The sequence below is a fragment of the Onychomys torridus genome, chromosome 5, assembly GCF_903995425.1.
Source record: "Onychomys torridus chromosome 5, mOncTor1.1, whole genome shotgun sequence".
Taxonomy (NCBI): Eukaryota; Metazoa; Chordata; class Mammalia; order Rodentia; family Cricetidae; genus Onychomys; species Onychomys torridus.
The window spans coordinates 105,634,282-105,647,469 of record NC_050447.1 but is presented as its reverse complement, the minus strand read 5'-3'; the positions used below and the strand labels follow the sequence as shown (position 1 = coordinate 105,647,469).

The window sequence follows — 13,188 nt, the reverse complement described above, 5'->3', positions numbered from 1 at the left end:
TACCTGCTAAATGCCAAGCCTAGTTTTTATTTCATGAAAGGTCCAAGAAAACCACCAGCAGTCTTCCTCACAGAACTAGCCACGACTCCCCTAGGCCATGCAGTATTATTCCGGTTCATTCATTTATTCCTTTGTGGGTTCATCTATTAAGAACAGTCATTGTTCTTCAAAGCTTTTTATTCAGAGACAGTAAAAAGAGTGTTTTCCTGTGTGCTTGCTGATCAAATGGGAAGGGAGACTGGGGGAAATCTGGATGTGCTGCCAGTGCTGCCTGCTCACTATTGGGCTATGGCATACATGCTTTGGCTTTAAATGGGTACCACTTTAACAGGGCACCTGATAGAGCACTCTTTTAAAGAAATTAATTAGCATAGAACTCCTGGCTTCTCTTTTGAGACATATCCAGGTCAAGGGAGGTCTGATGGAGCTCTGTGCAAAGTAGGTACATTCAGCATTTGCCAGCATGTGGCATTTAGCAGTTGCCACCATTATTGAGAGCAGGCTGCAAAGACAGAGGAGGAAGTGTCTGATCTCAGATCATCATTGCTAGGAGAGGCCTCGGGCATTAAATTCAATTTTGCCACTTTCCAGATGAAGCAAATGAGACCCACAGAATTTGTGAATTGCCTACAGTTGGCCAGATATGTGGTCACTCAGGAAATTACCTTCAGAAAGGGAAGAATCCACAATCCAGGAGACATACTCTAAAGTTCCAGTCTGCTGCTTTCAGTAGATTTAGAAAACTCTGTGTCATTCAGCACCAAATACCCATATAAAGGAACAAGACATGTTCAATTTTTTAAAGGGGCCACTGTGAACATGAAATCTGAGAGACACCTTTGAAACACAATAAAAAACTTTTTATTAGGATGCAGTAAATGTTTCTTCAGAAATGAAGATGAGACCATTTTCAAAGAAACTTGGGAACTGGCTTTGGGTTTGAGAAGGAGTTGGAATGTAGCAAAGAAACAGAAGGCCTTTTGACCTGTAAGAAAGACATAGTAGTTAGGGCAGGGACATTTGAACCTGTGTACTTACACCTCGCTGACACGCTTTCTGTTGCAAGATACAGTGAGTACATTAGGTTCTGCAAGAGCCAAGATTCGTGTGCATGTGACTAGGAAAACTATAGCTTGAGACTGAATGTCCTCTGAGGGGGCTAGACACACACTTTTAATGCTGTTGGCATATGTAAAATATATTAAATTTAGAGTTAAGAAATTATTAGACCTGTTGGTGGAGGTATGGGTGAGGCAGCCCCAAAGTTGGGAGCATGGGAGAACTGTCCCCACTACTTCTGTGTCATGTTGGCAGTGTGAGCTGGGGAGAGCTGCCCCCCCCCAACCTCTTGATGCCTCCTTACAAGGCACAGCACTCAGGAAAACAGGCTCTGCTCCTTGCCCAGGCAGCACAGGAGAGCTGACTCTGTTGGTGGAGTGCCAGGTGAGCTGAACTTGAGGGTGTAAGAGTGGAATTTCTGGCCACACCCCCTTGTCTGCCATGTTTTAGAGAAGGCAAGGGAACGATGCCCTCCCTCTCCCCCTGCCGCCTGTGGAGGGCAAGGGAGCTGACCCTCCCCCTTACCGGCTGCAGCACTTGGGAAAGTAGGCCCTGAACCTCTCCTGTGCAGCACAGCAGAGCTGAATCCGCCTCAAGAATGTGAGAGTGGGAGATCTGGCCCCACTCCTCATCTGCCATATGGTGGTATAGGCAGGGGAGAGATGCCCTCCACCTACCCCTGCCCCTTGCCTCCTGTAGCAGTGGAAGAACTGGCCCTGAGGTCCTAAGAGTGGAAGACTTGTTCCTGCCCCTTACCAGCTGTAGCACTCGGAAGAGGGGTCCCTGCACCTTGTCTGGACAGCACAGTGGGGCTGGCCCTGGTGGTCCAGGTGTGGGAGAGCCAGCCCTGAGGGTGAGAGAGGTGGAGAAATGGCCCCACCCCTTGCTCATTGCTGAACTTGGAGGGTGGGGATGCTAGAGAGCTCACCCTGGTGGTGAAGATGCAGGAGAGCTGGTGGGCTGAGCAACCCTGAAACTACCCAGGCCTAAAACCAGGGCTGACTTAACCCACCCTAACATCCACCCTATCTATGATCTTCTAGAGCAAGTGAAGGGGCCAGTTCTGCAGACCCAATGCTGCAGGATCTCCATGACACAGGGCAACAACAGGATATCCAAGAGGAGACCCAGTGGGTGCCCAGCATCGATAGTGTAGCAGAAACCAGACCAATGACTCTTTGCAATGAACACTCACAAGTAAAGATACATGGACAAAAAGGTCTACTGAGTAACTCACTGTGTCACAGTAAAGCTTCCATGGCAAGGTTTTTCCCTTTATTTTTCTTTTTTTTTCCTTTTTTCTCTTAAATTTTATTTTATCTTGCAGGGGAGGTTACAAGGGCAGAGGGCAAATATGAAGGGGTGGAGAAATGAATGGGATTGAGATGTGAAAAACACAAAGAATAAAAAGAAAGTTTGTAAAAAGAAAAATTATTAGACATTCTGATCTGGATTCAAACCATAGGCAGCAATGGGCCTCTGAGTGAGCTTGTCCCATATGTTAAAAAGAGTTTCTGATGTGACATGAAATGTGCTTTGAGAAGAGCCACAGAAGGCTAACTAGACCCTCCAACAGTAGTGGGTTTCTTTCTTCTTATACTTCCTGAGAGTACACGGCCAAACTACTCAAAAGCAGAGCCTCAGTGGCTAGAAAGAGTTAATGTGACACACATCCATGACCCCAGACTGTGGCAGCTGTTTGCATGCAACTTGAAGCCTCTCATGCAAAGGGTATTCTGATGAAAGTATCACAGCCGCCTTTTTTTAAATCAGAAATTTCAGAGTTTTAGACTTTTTACCTCACAATAAGCTCATGCAGCTCTTTCCCCCAGGTTCTGTGTAGTCACATTCACAGCCATTGTCGTGAAGTAAAGAGCAGTTCAGATTCCAGCAGAAGCTGGAGACTGGCTACTGTTTAGATTCATTATCAGTAAGTCCTGTACAACAGCTAGCAGAAACGCTGGTCAACACTGCGAAGGCCTAGGACCACCATAGTGGCTTTACATTGAGACCAAAAGGGATTTCATTTAAAAATTGTTCATAGTTACACTTCATTATTTCAGAGTTGTAATTAGCTAACTGACCTGTGAGTTGAAATATTACAAAGCTTAACAGATCTGACAGTCCTCTAGGCAAAACACCACGCGTTTTATTGGGGTGGGAGAAAGCATGCTTTTCCTTGTTTACAGAAAAACTTAATTGTTAATTCCCACCATGTGTTCAGGACTGTGCCTCACAGTTAGATCAGAGCACAGGCTGGCAAAACTGTGTTGTCTTGATCCTTCCCACACAGGCTGCAAGGCTGGTGCAAGTTGTAGAACTGAGAGTGAGACCTCGGGGAGCAGCCCTTGGAGCAATGTAAAAATACTCTAACAGCCTCCTGTGAGCTGGGCGGTGGTGGCACATGCCTTTAATCCTAGCACTCTGTGAGTTCGAGGCCAGCCTGGGCTACAGAACAGGACCAAAACTTCACAGAGAAACCCTATCTCAGGGGGAGGGGGGGAATAAAAAAGCCTCCTGTGATCCCAAATAAGTAGACAACTCAGATCTCAGGACACTAGAGAAGTTCCTTCCTAATGAAGTCAGTGCTGAATGTCCAGATGTGAAATTCCATACAACCTTACTTCCCTTCAGACTACCACATAGAACATCGCAACACTTAAGTTGTTGCTTCCAAGAACTGCAGTGGGAGATCTTGAAAAGAGGGTGCCACAAACTACTGCCCAACACATGGAATTGAAGGCCACATAACCAGGAGAACATGTATGTGGGGTTCCCTTTAAGAAATGCAGGCCTAGCTCTGAATGGATAATAAATAAGACAGAGGGCTTCTACCATTGGAGCCCTGTAGTTTAAGCCACCTGCCTTATAAAGGTATTGGGGTAAGCCCAGGCATGGGGAGAGCAGGTCACTTAGGCTCCAGTACTCCAGGAGATGATAGCATCAAGCTGTCCCTGGACAGACAGCCATGGTGGTAGGTGTAGATGGAGAGCATCTAAGAGTATGTCTCTCTCCATCCTGACCTAAGAAAGTTTCCAGACTTCATCAGGACTTGGCACAAGATAACCCCTCCCCTGAAGACAGACACCTATCCCCTGCAGAAGATTCCCTCCTCTGCACTGTGCTGTCCCCTTAGTCTGTTCAGTCACTGGTCATTAGCATCTCATTAAAGTGGGTTGTTGTTGACGGGTGTCTGTTCTCTGCTCTGTACATCTGGAAATAATGTTCTTGATGCTTTTCGACCTTCAGCCTGCCCAGGACACTGTTCTTTTCAGCCTGCCCAGGACACTGTTCTTTTCAGCCTGCCCAGGACACTGTTCTTTCAGCCTGCCCAGGACACTGTTCTTTTCAGCCTGCACAGGACACTGTTCTTTTCAGCCTGCCCAGGACACTGTTCTTTTCAGCCTGCACAGGACACTGTTCTTTCAGCCTGCCCAGGACACTGTTCTTTTCAGCCTGTCCAGGACACTGTTCTTTTCAGCCTGCACAGGACACTGTTCTTTCAGCCTGCACAGGACACTGTTCTTTTCAGCCTGCCCAGGACACTGTTCTTTCAGCCTGCACAGGACACTGTTCTTTTCAGCCTGCCCAGGACACTGTTCTTTTCAGCCTGCCCAGGACACTGTTCTTTTCAGCCTGCCCAGGACACTGTTCTTTTCAGCCTGCCCAGGACACTGTTCTTTTCAGCCTGCCCAGGACACTGTTCTTTTCAGCCTGCCCAGGACACTGTTCTTTTCAGCCTGCCCAGGACACTGTTCTTTTCAGCCTGCACAGGACACTGTTCTTTTCAGCCTGCACAGGACACTGTTCTTTTCAGCCTGCACAGGACACTGTTCTTTTCAGCCTGCACAGGACACTATTTCTGAAGTTTATTTTTTATTGTTGTTTCTAAAGTTCAGATGGAACACTGACTGAATTCCTGTCTCCACATACATCTAGAAACCCATGTCTCTCCAGAACCTGAGGATTGCCTGACTCCAACCAGTGTCCAGGCCCTTGCTCTGTACCTCCCATGTCTCCCATTTTCCAGGTTGCACACACAAGTGAAGAGCTCTGAAGGTGAAAAGTTGTGTCCAGGGTTACATCTCAGCTGTTACCCCATTCTAACTACATGTACTTGCTGGCCTGGCCTGTTCAGGAAGTTCCATGCTCAATGTTTCTTGCAGAATATTGATCTTCCTCTGCCATCTGCCCAGCTTCCTGACTATCTCTTGTCACCTTTACTTAGAGTAGTTCCATACATTCTTCCTTAAACTCCTGCCCAGCCAAGCCAGAAAGGGGTCAGAAGACCTAACCTCTCCATCCCAAGGGATCCAGCTGAGAGAGGCTGAGACAAACAGGCTCCTCAGACCTAGTTTGAACCAGTCTCTCCACACTGCCCCACTACAATTGGCTAAGTGTGTCAAGTTCCCAGAACATGGAATGCTGCTGCAGTAAGTGTCTTAAGCATAGAGGTTGGAGCCATCAGAAGGTGCTAGATCCTGATTAACCCATCTCATCAGAAATGCAGGATATGGTGTGAAAGGAAATGAAAATAAACTGGGAAAGAAGGTTGGGATCAAGCTGTCAGAAACTTAAAGTCAGGGTAAGAGTCTGGATTGTATTTGCTGGGAATTGAGGTTCCTGGGTGGGGAATCAGACTATGAGATGAGCAGTCTCAGATAGTCAGGCTTTCAAACAGTAGGTATGAAAGAGAATTTTGTGTTACTGTATGCGCACTTGACAGCTTGGGCCACCATGACAAGAAAGAGAGAAGAAGGGAAGGTCTGAGGGTAAAAAAAAAGAAAGAAAAAAAATGCTAAGAAAGTGTATAGCAAGACACAAGAGGAGCTAATTTGGCCATGGTTTTAAGTCTTGGTGTTGGGTGTGGGCATAAATGTTAACAAAGCATTAGGGAAAAGAGCTAGCATGTTTAGTTTGAAGAAATACTGTCATCAGTTTTAATACTGTCATCCCTGTATCTAGTCAGCAAATTGCAGTTAAATGCCTGTTGTGTATAAAGCTTTGCCTGAGGATAGAGGGATACAAAACATGAACAGTGTAGCTTCACAGAGTTTACAGTCTTGGCTGGCCAATAACAAAGCAGCAAATAAGTGACAAAATGATTTCCAACACTACAGAAGTTTTCTGGAGATGAGGGGCCGCTATGAGAGCAGTGGGGTTATATCCTACATGAAGGCCTCTGTAGACATCGGGACTTTATGGTGCCATGTCTTTGAATGCAGCTGGGAAGCAAGAAAGAATGCAGGCACTGGGAGAAATGAGGCTGAAGGCATAGATGGTGGTGTTCCCAGGAGATGTAACAGCTGAAGGCATTGATAGAAAGGCATTTGCTTAAGACTTTCCAACATCCACAAACAGAGCTGTGGGCTTGGAGAATAAGTGAAAAGGGGAAGCAATGAGAAAACTGGGGATACCAGTCAGGGCAGCTCAAGAAATGCTGGGAAAGCAGAGAGCCTAGAGATCTTGAGACTCTTGGGATCCTGGACATCAGGCAAGGAGGCTTGGGAACAAGAAGGTGCCCACTTGCAGAGTGCCTGAAACTTGCTTGGTGACTTCTAGAACTGCTGCTTACAGGAGGTGGAGCCAGACACCAGCAGTCACTATAAACTCACTGTACACTCTGCCCTCCTGAGCTCTCAGTCACTTTGAGGAAGCAAAGGCAGAAGAGGACAGTGGAGTATTCATATCACCACTTGTCCCCACTCATGAGCTATGACAGAACAAGTTCCTCACATTCCTCATCCACAGCAATGAGGCAACAGGCAGTGTCACAGACAGCTAGAAGAATTAACTGGTGCAGAGACACAGAGCATAGGACACAGGCGTGGAGATGCCAGTGGTGGAACTATAAAGAGGGCTCTGGGAGAGTTTCACAGAAAGACAACTTTGGTTGCCTTGAGCCTTCACTTAGCTCCCAGCTGTTTCCTGCAGGGTACATAGGGCCTCAGAGCTCTTGCCTGGGATGCTGGAGTAAAAGTAGTAATGTATCAGAGGTTCCAACTCCTGTCACCACACCAGAGATTCTCAGGGATTGATTCCAGCATGAACTTTACCACCTAGAATAATGGGGAGAATGTAAACAAGGAACCTAGAAAACGAGGTAGAAATACAAAGTAGTCAGGAAGACAAGTGCAAAGGACAACTAGTGGCAGTGTCCCCAAGGCCATCAGGAGCCATCTTAGATGCTCTCTATCATATATCAGGCCTGTTTGCAAACGGCAAGGGCAACAAGGTTAGGGCCATGTTGAGGCAGATCCATATGCAGGCAGAGGCATCGAGGCGACAGCTGCTCACAGGCCTGGAAGCGCAGCACAGCAGTGGCTGTCACAACAGAGTGGCCACAGGCCGTAGCCACAGTCTACCTATTCTCTCAGGTGTGATGAGGGCCTTCCTGGCAGGTCCTTGGGTAAGAGTGCCTGACTAGAGGCTGAATCCAGAGGCCAAACTGGAGGAGCAGGCAACCTAATGCCTACCCAGGATGAGCCTCAGGTGCTCCTGGGGAGAGCTGGTCCTTAAAGCTCCATCTCCCAAGAGTGCTTTCTGCCAGTGTTTTTCTCCTTCCCTCTCAGTCAATATTTTAAAAAGATTTTGAAAGCCTAACTTTCTTCATTTTTGTCAAGGAGACCATAGAGGAATGAGCAATGTAGGATCCCTGGAAGTTGGGGCAACTGGACAAGAGACTTTGGGGTGAGCGAGAAGCTAAGCTGTGGTAAGGTCTCCATTTACTTCTGGATATATGGATTTCATTTTAATTTTTATTTTATCTCATGTGTTTTGTGTTTGTGCACAATGTGCATGCATGCCTGGTGTCCAAGTAGGCCAGAAGACAGTGTCAGATCCTCTGGAACTGGAATTAAATGGCCATGAGCTGCTAGATGGGTACTGGGACTTGAACCCCAGGTACTCAAAAAGAACATCCAGTGCTCTCAACTGCTAAGCCATCTCTCCAACACTGGATTTCATTTTAAAGAGGATTCTGTTTTCCCTATAATACATATGTATACCCCCAAATAGGCTCAAAACTGAGTAAGGTACTACCCTACCCTCATAAAGCAGCTAACCTAAGGAGGCCCTTCCTGAGGCCCTCAGAGACTATGATTCAAAAAGCCTAGCTGAGGACCCCACCCCCACTACCAGCAGCTATGGGGCATCCCTGATGCTCCAGTTATAAATGTGGATCATGCCATGAGACCTCATTCTCCAGCAGAAGACAGAAAGCAGGATGACCTTAGTTACAAAACTAGAAAGGAAACCATGAGAAGGGAAAGATGTTGAGGAAGGGTTTCATGAGACATGAAAGCAAAAAAAAAAAAAAAAAAAAAAGAGAGAAAAAGAAAACTGGATAAAATAATATAAGGGATATGGGGAAGGTGGGAGAAAGAGGGGTATCGACAAACACGGATCTTGTTTTAAAATGCCATGAGAGGAGTTGGGCATGGTGATCACTGCTTTAATCCCAGTACGTGGGAGGCAGAGGCAGGCAGATCTTTGTGAGTTTGAGGCCAGCATGGTCTACAAAGCAAGTTTCAGGCCAGTCAGGGCTACATAGTGAGACATATTTTGTCTCAGGAAAGAAGAAAAATACAATAATGAAACTTATTACTTGAATGCTGATTCAAATAAATACATAAGTAATACATGTGAAATAAAAATAAAACACACACACCAAAACTAACCAGACCCAAAGTCTATATAACTCAGTGAACTATTATACAGTTAGAATAAGTATGTTTTTATTTATCTGCAAGGCTTTTTATAATAAAGTTTATAGAATTTGAAAATAAAAATTGTAATAAAAATTAATTAAATTAATTAATTAAAACTTAAAAGCAAAGGGGGAGGGAGGAAAACTGTCCATGAGAAACAAGCCATGAGTGATTAGGTGCTGAAGTGTGACTGATGCTCTGGGTTGCTCACCTACCTGGAAGGGTAATGGACTGTCCTCACATTCACCTTCTCTGCCTGCTTAGAAGCTCCATCTTTGCTCATTGGGAAGTTGAGTCTCCTGGAAAGGATCAAAGTGGTCCTTCAGGCTCTGCCACTCCTAGAGTCCAGCAGGTCCTTTCTTTGCTGGACACCACCCTGACTTTCTGAGAGGTATTTTCTTCCTATAAGAAAAGATATATCTTTTCTTGAAAGACCTGCTCTATCTGTGAGCTGGGTGTGGTCTCCTGCAGCACACTCTGCATTCCGTCAGTTAGCTGAGCATATTCCCTCATTTTCCTTTGCTAAAGTGGTATCATGGAATGGGTTGCCCCTGAGAAACATGAAAACATCATGACTTATGCCCCTAATGAATTATGAGATATACAGAAATGAGTGAGAATTGGGTGAACCTTGTGACTCCTCAGTTCTTCCAGGGTTTGGAACTCCATAAAGACAGAATACTGTCTTAGGGCCCCAAGTCTCCTAAAATGAGTTCAACAACAAGGATTCTTCACATTGGCCCCCAAGACCACCTACAAGCAGAGTATGACAAGTGTCTAGAGAAAGAAATTTATTCCAAAGTGTTTTGGGGAATAATGCTTGTTTGGGGTTTTCTTTGGGGGCGTGTTTTATTTTTCTCTTTATTTGGTGCATGTGTGAGTACTTGCATGCGTGTGTGTGTGTGTGTGTGTGTGTGTGTGTGTGTGTGTAGGGTGTGTGTGTGTGTGTGTGTGTGTGTGTGTGTGTGTGTGTGTGTGTGTGTGTGTGTGTGTGTGTACTCACCCTTGCATGTATATATTTATGCCAGAAGTTGTCATCAGATGTCTTGCTCTATTGCTTTCCACTTTATTTTTGAGACAGTCTCTCACTGAACCTGGAGCTTACTAACTATAAAGGCCAATTCAGCTGTGTCTGGGGATCTGAACTCCATTCCTCAAGCTTGTGCTCCAAGCACTTTTCCTACTGAGTCATTCCCTCAGCCTATATTTTTATATTTTTGTTTTTTGAGACAAAGTCACTGGCCCAGAACTTTCAGTGTGAACTAGGCTGGCATCCTACTCGCTATCTTCCTGCCTCTGCCTCATTAGAGTTGGGATAGCAGGTATGGAACACCACACCCAGCTCACAGATCTTTCTTCGCAAAGCTGTAAATCACTACCTCACCCTGGAGTCACCATCACCCATAACATCTTCCTCATCAGAGTCTCGGCACTCTGAAATTCAGTGTTTCTGATTCTCAATCCCCACCCACAGGGCCCAGCCCAAGGGGCTTCCTCTCTAGGTGCATGTCATGTTCTTACCCGGAAGTTCTGCCATCCTGTCAGCCAAGACTCTGCTTCCTCATCACCTAGGCAGCATTCCTGGCCACCATCATTTAATTTGCCTTGCAGCATTTAGTCCTACAGTTTCTCTTTGCTTGTAAGGTGACACTAGAGGGGCCATGAGCCACCTGCTGGCTAAGTAGTCCCATGCCATGGGGATGCCAAAATGTATTCACAGTAGATAGACTGCACCCTGAGACAGCTCACCCTACAGCTCCTAAGAATGATATTGACTACCTAGTTGCCTACAGGCATGGCCCTGTTGACTCGGCTTTCTCTGTTGAGTATATAGCAGGGAAGGAGGTGGGACTGGGTGTAGGCATGGGAGATGGCTGAGGCTAGAACTGGAGACATGGGGGTGGGGATGACTGGAAATGTGGCCTCACACTGTGGCAAGTATTCAACAAGTCAACATCCATGCCATGAAACGGGTAGTGGAACAAATGAGTTAAATCTACAGTGAAGGGTGAATCTAGAATTTCAAACAAAGTCTCTTTGACCCCAAATTGGTAGGCTTTTATGGTATTAAACTATGAGTAGGAAGAAGAAGGTTCCAGCTTAGAGGAATTCTCTATATGTGAATATATAGGGGCTGCAGCTTGCTAGAACTGCAGGGCTCACATGGAGAGACATTAGAAGCTAACATCACAAACCAGCTTTGATGGCCTGAGTGTCATTCCAAGGGAGTCAGTTTGATTCTCTTGGCTCTGGTAAAGCCATAAAGATATATGCATACAGTAGCTGATATTTGAGTATCTGCTCACATCAGCCACTTGTGTTATCTTGCCTCTTTATCATCAGCACATATTGTATTATAGGCCCATTGAGAGTCAGGTCATCCAGAAAATTCTAGAAAGAACTGGAATTCCACTTAGAAAGATCTAGAAACAAAGACCCATGCTGAGCTAGTGCTAGTTGTTGTGGATCTGAGGTCCACCCTGCAAGAGGGAAGAGCTCCACTCTACCCTGTGCCACCCCCAGGCCTTACAGCAATTCCAAGAAGATTCTCAGACCATTCTTGGGCTTTGAATTACATTCTTGCACTTAGATACCTTATCCTTGTCCTCCTGACTCATGCTCATACCTCACTACCCTCTTGAGACCTAGGAAATGTTTTTTATGAGTGCCCCCACTGCATTAGTCTGTGTTCTCTTTCTCTATTTTCCATGAAGGATCCTAAATCCTGGAAGCTTCCTGGAGGGAGTCCTTGACATGTTATACCATTGTTTATTTTTATATGTGCTTCAGTAAGTAGCTTGATGAACACAGGGTACTATTATTGTCTACTACAGAGTCCGTTTCCTTAATCCTCATGTACCCTCTTCAAGTTGAACCCTGCTCTGCATGCCAGAGTCATTCTGGCTCTATCACCCTGCTCCTTCCCTTGCCCAGAGCATGACACTTGTAACTTATTACCATCTGCTTGTTAGTCTCCATCATTGACTTTGAGCTCCTTAGACTCACATATCCATGACCATTGGCTGCATAAATGAATGGATAAATGAATGAATGTTGCAAATGTTGCCAGGATTCAATGAGAAAATAGATTGGGAGGTCCTTTGTGGTAATTGTTGCTGTCATTATAGGGTAGTGATAATTTAAGGCAACCCCTTCTTTCTAAATCTGAATTCTCAGTGGCCATGCAAAAAAAAAAAAAAAAGATCCTTTTGCTGAAGCCTTGAGCTACCTTGCATTCTCCAGACTTGTTCTGCTACTGCCTAGGTACACAGATCCTGGCAATGCAGTCTCCTTCATTCTGTAGACCCTAAAAAACAGTAAAAGTCTGCATCCTTCGAAGCAGTTTATTTCTGTTAGGAATGGTCATGGTAATTGCATAAATAAGATCCAGGCCATTTGCTTTAGTTCTTGTGTTCAAGTCTTTTCAGTGAAAAGGGCGTTCTGATGGAGTTCGGTTCCAAATCTTTCCCAAGCCCTTTAAAGCTGGGGAAAAGTGAAATAATTTTTTTCTTTTGAGATCGCAAGCTTTCTTCAAGCTCTTCTTCGAGACACTGATTCAGCCCTGTATGTCCTAATAGCCCAGCCTTGCTTTCTCCCTAAGATCCCCACCTCCATCAGGGACCTATTCTAATTGATACAAGTGGCTTGCTAGCAGCCATAGCTTTTCTGGACCTCATTTTATGTTTGTCTTTTTATTTTCAGTGTTGAGAATGCAGCCTTTACTCCCTAAGCAAGTTTTCTACCCCTGGGCTATATCCTCAGATCTTGCTTTTTAAGACAGGGTCTTACTGCATGGCCCAAGCTTGCCTGTAATTCTCTATAGAGCCCATTTTAACCTCAAACTCAATCTTCCTACCCCTGTCTTCTAAGTGCTGAGATTATAGGTATATATTACAATAGCTCTGCCTGGGTCTTTAGTAAGTTCTTTTTCAGGGTACATAATGTGTCCTCACTCACAGCTTCTATGTGGGGAGTGAACACACAACTCTGTGTACTGTTCTTTACTGTCCCAGAAAGAAGATTCCTGAGAGACATGATAGAGGCTAGCAGGCCCAATCCTTGCAGCCATTCAGGCCTGGATTTGAGTCCAGGCCCCATTCTAAGTCAAAATGGGCAAGTTATCTAATTTGCTGGACCTGTTTCCTTACCTTCCATGTAGGACTCTTAGCAGGGATAAACAACATGGAGTATGTAATGGCTTGGGTAGATAGAACCAAAGAGAAGTTAAGTAAGTTAGTATTCACTCTCAATGGTCCCTGGTTCCCTTACTACTAAACTAGGCTAGAACCCATCTTGAGCCACCATCCTCTGCTTACAATGTTTTAAGTTACCTGACACCCTGGTCACAGTTCTGGGAACTGACCAGTCCAGCAGATGAAAGAAAATGAGGCCTGCTGCTGCATGGCCACCACAGCCACTG

The 13,188-nt window shown here is 45.4% G+C and overlaps 1 protein-coding gene across 2 annotated transcripts in view; it reads left to right on the top strand.

Moving 5' to 3' along the window:
• The window catches only part of Gmds (GDP-mannose 4,6-dehydratase), a 575,398-nt gene that overhangs the window by 548,184 nt on the left and 14,026 nt on the right, over positions 1-13,188 (top strand). The window contains exon 10 of one of the 2 annotated variants that reach the window (XM_036188741.1): positions 7,683-7,715. The exons of the other annotated variant lie outside the window; for it this stretch is intronic. Within the exon in view, the coding sequence (XP_036044634.1) occupies positions 7,683-7,700 (18 nt within the window). The 3' untranslated portion in view covers positions 7,701-7,715. Of the gene's footprint in view, positions 1-7,682; positions 7,716-13,188 lie in introns of those variants that run through there. 2 annotated transcript variants of the gene reach the window in all.